Source organism: Coloeus monedula (assembly GCF_965178545.1).
Source record: "Coloeus monedula genome assembly, chromosome: 4".
In the NCBI taxonomy this organism is placed as follows: Eukaryota; Metazoa; Chordata; class Aves; order Passeriformes; family Corvidae; genus Coloeus; species Coloeus monedula.
The window spans coordinates 11,131,238-11,146,708 of record NC_138784.1 but is presented as its reverse complement, the minus strand read 5'-3'; the positions used below and the strand labels follow the sequence as shown (position 1 = coordinate 11,146,708).

At 43.0% G+C, this 15,471-nt stretch overlaps 2 protein-coding genes across 2 annotated transcripts in view; both read left to right on the top strand.

Moving 5' to 3' along the window:
* Window positions 1-267: 267 nt before the first annotated feature.
* On the top strand, window positions 268-2,422 carry LOC309572710 (putative G-protein coupled receptor 19; the record flags this gene model as incomplete). Its single annotated transcript, XM_082281147.1, has 2 exons — window positions 268-328; window positions 1,245-2,422. The coding sequence occupies 2 exons, from the start codon at window positions 268-270 to the stop codon at window positions 2,420-2,422; spliced, it is 1,239 nt and encodes a 412-aa protein (XP_082137273.1).
* A 10,023-nt stretch (window positions 2,423-12,445) lies between these two features.
* The window catches only part of LOC309572709 (potassium voltage-gated channel subfamily KQT member 1-like), a gene marked incomplete at both ends in the record, with an annotated part of 421,148 nt that continues 418,122 nt past the window's right edge, over window positions 12,446-15,471 (top strand). The window contains one exon of the mRNA XM_082281146.1: window positions 12,446-12,828. Within this exon, the coding sequence (XP_082137272.1) occupies window positions 12,446-12,828 (383 nt within the window). The remainder of the gene's footprint in view (window positions 12,829-15,471) is intronic.

The window sequence follows — 15,471 nt, the reverse complement described above, 5'->3', positions numbered from 1 at the left end:
ACCAGTATGGAATTGAAAGCTTGCCTTCCTAAAGGGTTTGAGTGTGGGGTGGCAAGCAGGACAATGAGTTTTGAAGTTCTGAAATTCTGAAAGAGCGAACCAGTTCATAACACCCGGGTTACTGAGCATTGGAGGGGAACAGGGTTTGGCTGCTAGTATGCTTATCAAGGATTATGTTATTATGGTGGAAAAAGTCTCTTCCCAAAGCTGACTGTCCTTCCCAGAGGTGGGCAAGGCCAGTCGTGTCTGGTATCGTTATCAATGACCATGGCCGACGGTGCCGAGTGCCCCTTCAGGCAGCGAACAGCTGGCACCGATTTGTGCATATGTTGGTCCCCTGGAGGGTAGGAAGGCTCTGCAGAGGGACCTGGACAGGCTGCATGGGTTCAGCAAGGCCCAGTGCTGGGTCCTGCACTTGGGCTACAGCTATTCTCAGCTTGCAGAACTCTGTTACAAAATCAGGGGCAGAGGTTCTCAGTTGACTGTTGGTGTCAGTTGCTTCTGGCAGTCCTTCGGTTGTCCCTTGGGTCACCCATAGACCTGCAGAACCTTTGAGCTGGTCCTGCTATGAAGGGTCAGTCTTGCTGCTGCCTGGGTGGAAGGCCCCTGACCAAGGTAAGGATATTCCCCATCTCCCTGGATTCTCTCCAGAGCACACAGATCCTCAGCAGCTGACTGCAGCCACATGTATTGACAGTTCTGACATGACAAGCTGAGGCTCCACTGCTGGAACTCAAAAGGCTTCCCCATCCCTCCTCCAACCTCTTATCTCATCTATCTGAGGACACTGACCTCCTCCCTCTGTATTTTCCTTCTGTGTCAAAACTCAAGGTCAAGTCAAGGGTGCAGAGACCCTCTTGGTCTGCTTTTCTGACACTTCCACGAACACCAGGAAGTACAGGTCATTTCTGGGATCAGTGGGGTGTGTTCTGCTCACTCAGTGTGCAGCTAACGAGCACTGGTGAAATGGCACCTCAGTTTCCAGCTGTGAAAGGGACACTCATCTTTCTGTAGACAGAAATGCCTGTCTGAAATACTCAGGCCATTCCTAAAAATCTTCATGAAACTTAATGTTGTCTGCTGTGCCAGGTAGTGTCATCATATATTTCTGACCCTTTTCTCTGAAATCTACTACTCTAAGGAGTATGGAGACTCCTGAGAGTTATCTTTTATTGGTTACTTTGGGCTTTTTGCACAGAGCTGTTCAACAAAACCTTTTCTCTCCTCTCTGTCTGCAGCCTGAGCAAAAGATGTGGCCGAGTTTGCTTGCAGCATAGATAGCAGCAGTTGTCCTGTTCTTCTCTTTACCTTACTCCTGCTGCAGAACACGAGCAACCCCAAAGCCTCCACTCCTTGTGCTGGCTACAAAATGGCAGAACCCCCAGCTCCAGGTGCCAGCTCCAGCAGGAACCACTCTCTGGTAGAGTACGGGCTGAGGCCGGGGGAAATCGCAGCTGCCAGCGTGGTTTGGGGAGCGCTGTGGCTGATTTCCGTCTTGGGAAACTTCCTCGTTTGCTTAGTGATCCACAGGAGCAGGAGGACACAGTCCACCACCAACTATTTCGTGGTGTCCATGGCCTGTGCAGACCTTGTGAGCAGCGTGGGGAGCGCGCCCTTCCTGCTGCTGCAGCTGAGCTCCGGGCGGTGGATGCTGGGCAGCGGGGTGTGCCGGCTGGTGAGGTACATCCAGTACCTCACGCCCGGGGTCCAGATCTACGTGCTCCTCACCATCAGCGTAGATCAATGCTACACCCTAGTCCACCCCCTGAGCTTCAAAGTGTCCAGGGAGAAAGCAAAGAGAATGACTCTGGTCTCTTGGCTCTGTGGTGCTCTGTTTGCGTCACCAGCCTGTTTTCTCTATGGCTCCAACAGTGACCACCACTGCAACTTCTTCCTCCCCGATTCTTGGCAAGGAGCCGCCTACAGTGTCATCCATCTCTCGGTGCTGTTGCTTTTGATCCCATCACTCCTGATTATCCTCTGCTACCAGAAACTCTTCACCTACATTTGGAGAAGTGGCACCGAAGACATGGCTGGCAGGAGGACAATGAGTCTTGTCTCGAGAAGAAAAGTGAAAACTGTCAAGATGTTCTTCATCTTTGTCTCGGATTTCCTCCTGTCCTGGCTCCCTTTCTTCACAGTACAGTTGTGGCACCCACAGGAAACAGACTACAGAAAGAGCTCCTTGCTTTTCCTGGCTGTCACCTGGATCTCTTTCAGTTCCTCAGCCTCTAAGCCAGTCCTTCTCTACATCTATAATGCAAACTTCAGAACAGGGATGCAAGAAATTTGTTGCTTGTGGAAATACCCCAGAAGCAGTATCTACACCATTACCACCAGTTCCAGGACAACCAAAAATAATCACAGTGGGATCACAGATATCCCGGCACCAACCCAACCTCCCCAAAGACTGCACTTGTGATGTTTTTAACAGAGAAGTCAAGGAGCATGAGCTTGCCAGGCCTGGTGAGTCCAATCCCACAAATACGTTTGCCAAGAGGGTTTCATTACTTTGAAAAGCTATGGGGGTCCTATATTCCCCCAGAAGAAGGAGGATCTTTCACTCTTTGGAAGCAATAAATAGTTATATATTTTAGAGCAGCTCCTAAGGTACAAAAAATAAATGTTCCATATTATTTAATGGCTTAGGTTTGATGCATTTGTTCTATTTCATTTCAGTTTTCATGTTCTGCTTTGGGGAACTCCTCTCCTGGAATCTACAGAACGAGAGTCCTTACACTCTCTACCTGTAGAGAGAAAAGGGAAAGAAAGAAGCACTGCTTGTTACAATCCCTGTAAAGGATGGGCCATAGTGTATAAATGCCTAAATCCACCCAAAGCCACCTAGGCTTCTTTCCAGGATGTCCCTGGGGATATTCCTGCGCTGGGCTTGTCCCTCTTATTCAGACCCCACTGGTCTGGTGGACAAGGTGGTGTTGGGTTAATGGCTTGACTTGATAATATGAAGGGTCCTTTCCAACCTAAACGATTCTAGGATTCTGTCTCCTTCTAGTCTTCCTGTGCCTCCATTTCTCTTTGGGAATGACCTCCTCCTGGGAAAGTTGCAGCAGATTGTTTCAGCAGGGTTTGACTGCAGAAGGGACAAATTTCCAACTCACAACTTAGGACTCTTCCTCCACATGATCCCCAACAGAGGAGCCTTGGGCTCTGCCATCCTGGGGCATGTTCCAGTGTATGGCTGTGGAGCCACGGAGCCTGACTCCATTGCATGGAGTCATCGGATTTCGTAGGTTGGAAGGGAGCCCTGGCCCTGCACAGACACCCCAACAATTCCACCCTGTGCATCCCGGAGAGTGTTGTCCAAACACTCCTGGAGCTCTGGCAGCCTTGGGGCCGTGTCCATGCCCTGGGGAGCCTGTTCAGTGCCCAGCACCCTCTGGGGAAGAACCTTTCCCTGATACCCAGCCTCACCCTCCCTGACACAGCTCCAGCCGTTCCCTGGGTCCTGTCCCTGGTCCCAGAGAGCAGAGATCAGATCTGCCCCTCTGCTGTTCCTTTGGAGGAAGCTGCAGACCCTGCCGAGGGCTACCCTCAGTCTCCTCCAAGTCAGTTTTTTCCCCCTCACAACTAAAAATACAACTTCTCAGTCACTGGACACTGTCTCCCCAATACAGGGACAGGCTTTTCCTACAACCTCTTCAAGGAAAGCTTTGTGGATTTTTTCAGGAAAACGCAAATGGATTCATCTCCGGGAGCATTTTGCTCATGGAAACAAGATGGTGATGCTGTCATGTGAAAATCTGGACTAGGCAGTGCTGCTTTTCATAAATTTCAGGGTTTTCTCTCTGCCTCAGGCTGTGTTAGGTGCAGATGTTAATTGGGTTTTTTGGTAGCAATATACTTGTGCCCCTGGCTGTGCCCAGGAGTTCTGGTTTTAATCTGTTTGTTTCAAGTTACAACAGAGCTGTAATGTATTTTACCCTTTCATTACTAATACAACATCTCACGGTGACTTCATCCACTTTAGCACAATTATTGGTCAAAATGCATTATGAATGAAGGACAGTGAGTAATTACTACTGCTAATTGAAGTATAAACTTTGCAATTACAGATTTCCACAAGATATTTGTTAATTTTACAAATTTTGAGGTATGGAATGTCCATCCATTGTTAACAGCTGATGAAAAAAGGACAAAGAAAGACATGATGGAATTTTTAGTAGCTGAGTCTGATAAATATTCAAAGCTAAGATTAATTATTTAAATTATATAAATCTCTGTATTCTCAAAGTTAATTCTGAAGTGAACATGTCCAGAGATCAAAGACAGCGAGGCATCTGAGTGAGCATTTGGGCTTGAGCACCTAAAGAGGTTGAATTTTTCCTGAACCTGAAAATTGAAGACTTTATATCCTGAACTAAAAATGGAATTGTTACTAGTAGTAAGGTGCATGGACACACCTTTGGAGGGTATACATTCCTCATGCTGTACACACGGGATATAAAATGGCAATTAATATTATATAATGCATTCACAAACATCCCTTATAAATAATAACTGCTTTTCCAATTAAAAAAGAATAAGTTTTTGCATCTTTCAGCGTGTGTCAGACATACCCCATTGCCCTCACCATGATGAGTCATTGTCAAGGCCGAGAGAAATGCTGTGTATTTACACACCCCTCTGCTCCTATACATCCTCAGGACAGAAACTTCGCAAGTCAGTTTGTGCACCTGAATGCCAAATGGAGAGGGATGTTAGTGTGCAAAGCTGGAGAACTCTTTGGTTTACAGTGGTACTTAATATAATGAGTGCATTTTACAAATGCTCAACAATGCTTTAGCCAGTGTTACTGACCTTCTGACGTCCTGCTCTGTATTCTCACTAGAACATTCTTACTTAGAAGCCACTCTGAATTTTTTCTTATTTTCCACATTAGGGTAACATAAGACGAGACCTTTTGTTGTTGAAAGCATGTAGTGCCAGCCCCAGAATAAGATCAACTGCAGGTGTTATATGTTAGCTTGGAGTTCCTGTTTCACGACTTCAGCGTGGGTCACTTGCACATCTTGGGTTGCAGTACCAAAAGTTATTGATTTATTTTAAAACCCTCTTCAAATTTTCCTGGTTTTCCTAAAAAGAATCCAGTAAGTCACAATTTTTGTTTAAAAGTCAGCTTTTAATAGAATGATCCATGTTCAGCACACTGCTGCTTTTGTTAAATTTTACTCCAGATGAACATCTAATTACCTGCTTCGGGAGGGTGCTTTTAAAGAAACATTTATGGGATGTTCTAGTTGCTAGAATACATACCTCTCAAGCTCACTCACTTCTTCCAGAATCCTTACTGTCACAGCAGCTTCTTTTCTTTTCTACAGTGAATTTTAAACAGATCTTATCACAGATATCTTTATTTAGATTTCCTGGATTCAGCCAAGCTATACACGGTCCCAGATTTCCAAAAGGTGGACAAAACTGAAGTGCCTCACATCCCAAGTGTCTTTGCTGAGCTCATCATATTCAGCTGAATGTATTAATTCTGGGAAGAGTGTGGGTTCTGCTTCTCTCCTGGAAACCTGGGTGACATTCTGAGCACCCAGAGCAGTGGGGTGGTACTCACCAGGGAGCTCTCCACCATTCTGTGTGTAGGAGAGCTAAATCAGCCTGGCTTACTGGGATTGCTTGGAATGCAGTGGGAAGACCCTTGGCCAGCCTCTGTGCTTGTGCTCTTTAAATCTCTGCAGAACAGACTAAGCCTGACTTCCTGGTCATGCTGCATGTGTGCACTGAATGTTACATGCTCTGGAAGCAGTGAGGGGTTTAGAACTGCTGGAGAAAGCAATAGACAGCTCTGTCAAAAACATTACAGGAGATGGAAGTAAGAAATAAGAAAATATTCACCACCTTAGGCATGAGGTGAATAATTTCAGAAGAGTTACTGCTTGAGGCTCCTGCTTAGCACAGAAAGAAGGTAATGTGGACCCGGTACATTAAGAATTTCAAGTTCAGTTTACTGCTCTTTAGTATCAGCTTCATAATCAATTGAAGGTTGTATAAAAGAGCCCATGGCCCACAGAAAAGAAGCTTTGTGGAAACTTTAGCTAAAATTAATAAAGAGTCTTAGTTGGCTTCTAAACTCATATATGTAAATGTAAAAATGCCCAACTGCACTTACCCTGAAAGGATCATTGTCGTCTTTCCAAACTGCCTCTTCAGTTATAACACACTGCTCCTATGTAAAGAGTCTCTCCTGAAGCAATAGTTTTATTTTGGTCAATCTTTTCAGATATACTTGAAATAAGCACCCACTTTTCATGGTGTTCTGTTACAACTTTAGAACCAATAACAGTATCCTTTTCCTCCAGTGCATCACTAATGATTTAAACAAACCCAATCAAACAATGCTGGGACACTTAATATAATTGAAGAAAGGAATCAGGTAACAACTGAGGTTCACTATGCAAGAATTTATATTGCTGCTTATTATTTGAAGGTTCTCCGTGGCTCCTATCTGGTTACCTCTTCAGCAGTGACCATAGGGAACCTGTTCCATGCAGTAATTTTGCCTTCCTTTTATGCAACATAAGCATAACAACAGATACTTTGCCCTACATGGTAGCAGTTTATTTAAGTTCATCTGCTTTATTAATATCCAGATATTAAAAATGCTGTGGCTTTATATAAAGCTATAGTATGATTTATAGTTAAAGAATTCTGCTGACCTAGTGAAGAGCACTTAAACTGCACACCAAGATTGTCCAGGCGAAAGAACAAGAGAACATTTGGCTGCATCATTCTTAAAATGACTCTCATGGAATGCTTTATAATTATTGTTTGATTTCCCATAGTGCCTCAAATGGCAAACAGGATCAGGACCCTGTGATGCTTGCATATGTCTAATAGAAATTAGTGCTCTTGAAACTTTGCTAAACTATGGTGCAAAAGTCATGGAGTCAAAACCTTTCCCAGTTCCTTCAGAGGAAAACACACTTCTTTGTCAGCTCTTTGACCTAGTTCTCCAGCTGTCATCTCCCCCCTCCTTGTAGTGGGAGACAACAGAAAATAGCAACAGGATACTGAGCTGAGAGACTGAGGCACAGAATACATACATTCTTCATGGCAAACTGAAAAAACCCTGAATGACTGTGGAATAATAGTTAAGCCACACAAGTGATTTGCCTATCTGAGATTTTTCACAAGCACACACAAAGATAAGCTGAATACATGACATCCTTGCTGAAATTAAAAATGTGGGGGTTTTTTTAGGAGATGAGTGTCAGATGACTGCGGACTCACCAGAACTCGTAAAAATGAGAGAAAAACAGGACTTGGGGTTTCTCTTAGTTACCTGATGGTGGTGAGATATGATTTTTGGGTAGGTGGGGGTCTGGGGCAGGGCAGGGGGTTGCTGGGCAGGGTCTCTTTGCTCTCTCCAGGGTGCTGAATCCCGTGGGTACCACTGAAGATCCTTTGGAAGGGATACATGCTCAGGGTATTGTTCCAGAACATAAGCTGTTGTGCTTTGTTGGTTTCATTTTGAGATGGTTATAGATGTCTGTTATCAGTGGGGTTCATTTGAAAAGAATTGCCTATTTTCCTCTGTCTGCATGGTCAAAAGTGTCTGAATAGCTTTTTAACCAACCAGTCAAAAGCAGAACTAGAGATTTTCAGAATAAAATTTAAGCCCACGTGCTTACAGTATTGATGAATTTTCAAGAAATGGAAGATACAGGTGTGGTAGCAACAGTCAGATAACCTGATCTGAAAGTTGCTACTAGTTCCCCCTCTAATGATCATGTGAATTAATTGACTTTTTTTTTTTATTTCCAGCAGGCAGAGAGAATTTATTAGAGTCAGCATAATGACCATAGTTTAGATCTTATTGTAGGATTTATTTTAAGTTCTATACATGTATGATATGCATCATACTATGAGATTGACACTTTCTTCGCATCACAGCTGTTACAAAGTTCAGGCATTTCTTGAAGAACTTGCATCTTCTGTTTCATTTTTCCAATAAAGTATTTTAGTTTCAGTTTGAACAGACAGGCAAAAAACCTTCATAAGTGCAGGGGTCAAGTTAATTTCTTACAGGAATTCCATCATGGAAATGAGAGATTTATGGAATTCTTAGACACTACTCTGGATCAAGCAGTCAGCCTTGTAGACTATCTATGTTAATACAAAAATAATGAAGTACTGCCAGCACTCATAAAAGGCAATTTATCATGTCATATCTTTCTCTGTGTGGTAAAATGCTACAATAGATTTCACTTGGCAAACTTTTGGAGAGAGTGAAAGCCCAGTGTCTCAATCTGGACTTGCACCATCTTTCCAATACCACAGTGTACAAGTCATGATAATCTTAGTTTACATTCAGCATATCCTTGTGAAGGAGAATAATGGTGCACGTTAAATGGGCTGCCAAGTGGTCCGCAGACAACTGAGCTGTGTAACAGATTTGCACCACAACTATTGCTCCATTTTTCAACCTACAGTTCAAAAATAAAAAGTACAGGGCGTACTGATAAGTGAACTCAGAGCTGAAGCCCCATTTCATGATCCTTAATGACCTTTGTTTACAGTACCTTGTAAGAGCCCACCAGGCTGGGAAGCTGAAGCAGAAAGCAAGGGCTGGCATTTTGCCCCCTTAAAGGCGTTCTGGGCACCAGCAGCTGGAGCCCCACAACTCACTGGATTTGTGCCCCGATGTGATCATTGTTAAGAGGGCTGTGTGGCACTCAGCAGTGTCCAGCTCCTGGGTATCAGGGCTGGCAGTGCTGGAGCTCACGGATCCAGAGCAGATGTTCAGGAGCACTGATGCAGAGAGCTTACGTCCGGAGAATGGAATCTGTGATGGACAGAGGGGCGCGGGAATGTTTTTCAAGTCTCATCTGTTATTTACCCTTCAAGATATTTTCTAGCACTAGGGTTCATTATTATCTGTTTCTTGCATGACTCATTAACACTTTCTTTCTAAAACACAGCCCCTGGAGGAGACAGTGACGTGTGGTGCCAGTGGTGCTGTGTTTAGGTTTGTCTTTGAGAAGTGCCTCCTCCTCAAGAAGGGGATCAAAAATGCATCTCAGAGCCAGACATTTCTCTGTGCCTTCCCATCCTGGGCTTCTGGTTATAAATTCCCAGGTCTAATCCTAAATGCAGTGCTGTCAGGGTGAGGAAGATGTGCTCTCTGAGCATGGGGGTGGCATCAGGCCCACCAAAATTAAACACATGAAGTGAGCCCCGCGACAGAAGCCACAATTCTGTAGATACACAGTGGCAGGGTGTTGTGTGCACACTTCAGTATTTAGAAATCCCTGAAATCATGCATTTGATGTAAGTCATAAATTAGTTAGGTGATTAATTGCCTTTTGAGATTTTGACCCAAAGATGTGATATACTGCTTTTGGGGGTGTGTGAAGGAATGAGTTCATGTCTTCCACAGCTCAGTCTTTTAAAATCTTATCATTAAATCATCTTTTCCCCGACTAAGAAATAGGAGTCAGGTGCTCTGGTTTCTATTTCTGCTGGGGTTTCAAACCTGCTGCTATTATGTTGAGTTTTTGTATTTTCAGTAAAGCTGGGTGCTACTCAAAGAAACTTATTTTTAACCTTAAAATATCCAAGAAAATTACTTCTTGGTTGGTTGGTGGTTTTTGTTTGGTTTGTTAGGGGTTTTTTAATTCTTTTTTCCCCTCCATACTTCAGCTAGTTTTGTAGAGCTTGAGTAATTTCATTCAGGAGAGGTCAGAGGTGAGAAGAGGTGGCATTTTTTTCATTTAACAAATTACCGTCTGGAAAAGTTGATAGAGCAGAGAGTATAAAAGTAGTAATTGATGCAGAAAGCATTTCAGGAAGAAGCAAAAACCTGGTGAAGGATTTTTGTGGCTCCAGTCAGGTGTCGGTTCTCAATGACCACTCACCTGCAGTAGTGTGTGGAATATTGTATTCCATTCTGTGCACAGGGTAAACTGAGCAACACAGCATCCAAGGAGAATGTTCTGGATGGGCTGGTTTTTAGATCAGACTACATGTCTCATGTGTCAAGAAAAAAGAAAGGAACTTTTTGGGTTTTTGGTTTAGGGTTTTTGCAGTGGTATGGAAATATAACTGGGAAACTAAGAAATAACTTTCTGGAATAATCTTTCAAAGGAAAGAGATAACTTAGCCCCATGAAAAACTATGATAAAAATTGAAGACTATGTGCAATGACAGCATTCCCCCACTGATGATAAACGTAGGGTGAAAGGGGTACCTTTGTTCCATTCTCAAACTCCTGGCTCTGGACAAGTGGGAAGCTTATATTTGGAATGCTGGCATTGCAGACAACAGTCTGATTTCTGTTGCAAGAGGGAGGAAAGAAGAGAAACAGCAGTATTCACTTTCTTCTTCTTCTTGATTAGAAAGGTCAACAATAAAATGGGGAGTTTGATGCTGGAATGGTTATGCTTGGGATTATCTTCCTCCCAAATTAATACAAAAAATTTTCCATTACTTGATGTAACAACAAAGTGCTGCTTTTGGCTTTGCCAAAACTTTGGTGGAAAAATTCCTGTGCAACTGAAGCTGCTGTTTAGACTTTCCCAGTATGAAAGAAGGATGCAGAGCCTCCAGCTTGCTGTAGGCATCACCTAATTCAGTGTTTAAAGATGTGCAGTAAGAAAATGCTGCTTTTAACGCATTGCAATGAAGTGTCTGCAGATAAGAAGAAGACTGGGAGGGAAGTTAATCTGTTGCTTGTGATCGCTGGTTTTGACAGCAGGAAGAGACAGAAGTAACTTCTCTCTGAAATCATCCAAACTGTTCCCGGTTCTTTCTGTGCCTTTTGCAAGGGCAGCCATATAAGGCAGCCCAAAGGGAGGGCCCCTGCCTTCCTCAGGGTGGGACTTGGGGAGCTGTGGGCAGAGCCAGGCAGCAGCTCCTGTCCTGCACCTTTCCAGGGAGCCTGCGGTGTGGAGCAGCCGCCAGGAGAGGGATCCGCCTAGAGAAAGTAGGTGCTGTTTGCCAGATGGTTTCAGGTTTTTCTGTGCCGTGTCTGTGGGATCCCGTGTCTGGATGGAGCAGCCCAGGAAAGGTGTTCCAGGGAGCTGTGTTTGCAGCTCGGCATAGACAGCCTTGCCCAGGCAGCCTCAGCACCCCAAAGTGAATGAATGTTCTTAGAGGTGCTTCTTAGTGACCTGCTGCAGCCTGGCTTGGACGAAGGGCTTTGTGCTTTAATGTGTGTTTGCACCCTCCAGCTGTTCATTAAGAGAACTGCTGAGGGAAGGGACGTATTTCTCTCTTTGCTCTAGGACTGATGCAGAAATGTGAACTGATGCTCACGTTTCCATGAGCAGTGTTAAGAAATTAGCCCAGAGTAAAAAGTCATGTAAAATGTATGCATGTAAATATTTTGTGGAATAACTTGGAGGGCTCTGTTCAGATGTACTGCCATGGGAGTTTGTTCACTACACATGAGGAGCTTTAAGCCACAGCAAAACATAGGCTTAATTTCAAAAAGGGGGCTGAAGGCTGAAATTGTCTCTCTGAAATATTCTGCTGAGGCTAAAGTAACTCGAAATGTGGTGTGTAAGAAATAAGGCAGTACAAAAAATACATCTGCTATCAGTCTCACAAAATTATTAAAATTGCTGATAAGAAATTGCTGCTTTGTATTAGCAACAACTTAAGTCTGCTTCATGAAATACATACTGAGCCTATTGTCTATTCTATTTTGTCTAGGTACTTGTTTGAGAGTAGCAAAATTAGCTGTAAACATTAAAGGGCTTGAAGAAAATTGGGGATCAGGCCAGGAGTCTTCGATCTTTTCCCTTGTAGCAATATTAACCTCCCAGTATCAGTTATCATTAATGGCATCCCTGTTTTTACACTTGAGAAAAGTTGTTCCAGGGTTCTGTGGACTGCAAGATCGGGTCCCGTGAGGTGACTGAAATAATTTATTTAAGTCTTAAATTCTTCGTGTAATGTTGCTGGTCTAGATGAGTTTTCCTGAGGTGTAGGTGTTGAAGTTCAAAGCCTCATTCAGGTGTGTTTTGGGCAACACTTCCATCTCTAATCAGGACACTTCAAGAACTGCTCAGCTTAAAGTAATCTGGTAGGATCAGTTCTCAAGACTCTGCTGCTGTACAAGTGTTGCACTGTTTAAATAGTTCTAGGCTTCCTTCTTAACAATGTCATTTTGAAACTTAATTTTCTTTCCTTCCTCCAGAACTCTCAACCTCTTTCCTTTCCCAGACTCCTGTTCCTTCTGGTGTCAAGCACGTGTCACTGTCTCATATGTTTTTCTGATTTAATTTCAGAGGCTGTGAGTGACAGCAGGTGACAGGCTGGCAGCTCACACTTGTGTCAACAGAGAAGCTCCCTGATAACAGCACAAAGTCATCTTATCAGCTGCTGGAGAACCCTGGGCAGGGAAGACATCCAATCCTTCCTTCATGACTTTAAATATTGATCAGAGGCAGCAATACCTGTGTGTTGTTGCAGGATGTCCTGTGGTGGCGGAGAAACTGCTGGGTACCCCGTGTGTAAGCACCGTGGGGAGGATCAAGGCTCCACTCTCCAGCTGAGCACTCTGAGTGGAAATAGCAAATCTTCAGCGTTGCTGGAAGTCAGGGGGAACCTAAGCACCATGCAGTACTCTCCTGTGGCACTGAATCCAGACCCCTCCGTGGATAAGGGACCTGGGATTCCCCAGAGCCCCGGGGAAGGCACAAAGGCTGCAGCCTGCTTGGACAGCGGAGCTGGCAGGGCCCGGACCACGGAGTGCTTCCAGAGCCAATATCTGACCAAAACCAGCACACAGGGGCAGGTCTACAACTTCCTGGAGAGGCCCAGTGGGTGGAAGTGTTTTATCTATCATTTTGCTGTGTAAGTACCTAGATTTTTGCATGATCTTTGGTGTAAGAAAAACCTGAAACTGCCCATTTGATCAGCTGGGAATCAGTACCTGAGCTTCTAGGCTCAAAACCTGTTGCATGAGTAATCCCCTGAAGGCAGTGGAAAAGCCAGTTCCTCAAAGGATCAGCTACTATATCCATTATCATTTCCAGAGAAGGCTTTTTATTCTTCAAATGATCTTTGTTTTCAAGGATGTACATGTAGATTTGGTATTTCTGGGGGCAAGTCCCTTACTCTCCTGGCAGTTCTGATTGCTGATTGAGCTGCTTTACACTGTTCCAGCTTCAGACACTGCAGTTTTTAGCAGATGTGGTAGGTCTAGCTGTGATCAGACACATCCTGCTCTTCTAAGTTTGTTTTGCTCATGCTGAAGTGCCAAAACAAGTAATTTGTTAGACAAACATATAACATTACTAATTTGAATTGATTTATAGTAGTGAATGTGGAATGAGTACAAACTTAGCAAAATGTTTTTCATTATACCATGTATATAGTACATGCAAGGAGGAAATTAAGGCTTCCATTTGCCGTTGTAAAGCAGTGGTTAATATATTAATCCAGCTGTTACTGTTTCCTTTGAGTTGCTTATGGTATCTGTCAAGCTTAGCAAGACCTCAATTACTGTTCTGAATGCTGCTTAACAGAAAGATAATTTGTCATCTTAGCTGTAGAAAAGATCCAGTTGTGCTCTCACTGAGACCAGAGCAAGTTTTACTGGCCAGCTGAGCCAAAAGGCCTTGCTTTTATTATAAAATTAGCATATTTCCTAAAGAAATGCAGAGTGTTGAAATTACTCAGTTTGTCTGAGATGAACTATGGCCTGACTGCATTTTGGAAAAAAGCCCCATTATCAGTGGCTGCAGTCGGGAACTGCCCAGAGAAATAGATGATAATTCTAAGGATGAATCCTAATGCTTCTATGTGGCATAAAATAGATAGTCTCATTAATACTTGCTGCCTTTCCCCCCTCAACATTTTATAGGGATTTTTGAAAGGATTTTTTGATTCATGAAATCTCTCCAAGTAAAAAGATAGGGCCTCTTTCAAGGACTGTGCTTATAGCATGCTTTATTCTTAAGGACTAAACAGATGTGATTTGTGTAGATTTAAATATATGAATAGTCATAATTTAAGCCTATTTGAGACTGCTAATCTTGCTAAAATGCAAATGTTTTGTCATCTGTGTTGCTTTTATCCCCAACTAAGGTCGACCTTTCATATGCACTTTTTTATTCTGAAATGGGCATTAAAATAAAAAATATAAATCCGTACAGCCCCTCAGTACTAGAAAATTGGAGAAAATATTGGTAATACCAACAGCAATCTTTTTTTTTAAGGATTCCTAACTTACATAAAAGAGAATGTAAATTGAGTGCTTTTAAAAGTTACTTGTCTTTGAGGCTGCTAAAATGGAAACATTTGAAACAGCTTTTGGCAAGCATTTTGTCTCAAGGATATTTGTGCTAATAATTATCCCAATAACTACATGATGTGTTCATTTAAATAACATGTTTCTGTTTTGGAAAGAACATGCCTTATAAGATGATATATCATTACAGGGAAACATTGTTAAAAAAATAAACTACTAATCTAAAATACACTTAATTTTATAATTAGAACAACCTGTAATTTATTTTTAAAAAGCTTCCCATGTTTTATGTGTGGGTTTGGAGGTAACTTGAGTGCAGCTGATCTGATGCTGATGACTGTTTTCCTAACAAATCCAAACTTTCAAGTACATGGCTGGTATCTGTGTAGACTGGAGGAGCTGGATGTGCTCTGTCCCTTCTGTCCTTCATGTGCCACAAAGATCACACAACTCATGTACAAACTTGGGGGAGCTTTCTGTGCAAGAGGGACTGGAGTCTGTTCTGATCTGGACTCAGTTCTGCTAGAAAGAACCTGACTTTCCGAAACCAGGCAAGGCGAGGGAGCAGCAAGTGCTCCAGGAGATGACCTCTTCTCATTCTGAAATTACCAACATAATCTCATCTCCCATAATATTTGTAGGAAGTTTCTTTTCAGGGAATAAGCTCAAGTTCTTAAGGACCTTTATTAGAAAAGGGAATTATTTTTGCCTAATTAAACCTAAAATATGTATTGTTTTAGTGGAGTTATTGGAGTTGTAGTGTAGGTTGAAATTATGGTTTCAAAACAAAATGTTGGAATGGGTGAGTGGGTTTACTTGAGAATCCCTCCTCCCAGTCTTGAAAACCTTCTCACTGAGATATTGTTCCACTTTTCTGGAAGGATTGAAATACTTCACTACTAAAATCCCCAACAGAGTAGAGGATCTCACTTAGCAAGAGCTGAGGACTTGGGAAGCAGCTCCTCCATGAACTGGCAGCATATTGATCCTAACCAAGCAATTCCTGTAGCTGTGTAGGAGCCTTGGGGTGTAGGAGATCACCTATGTTAGAGTCCAGCTATTTGCTGTGTGGTCCTCAGTCCAGAAAAAGAAGCACGTGCCTGGCTTGGATTCATTTCTATACTCAGCTGTGCACTTGCTTAAATCACATCCAAATGTCAGGTATTAGGGTATAACCCTCATATTTTGTCCCTTGAAAGAAAAACACAACATGTATTGGTGGTTAGTTATTTTCAGCAATGATG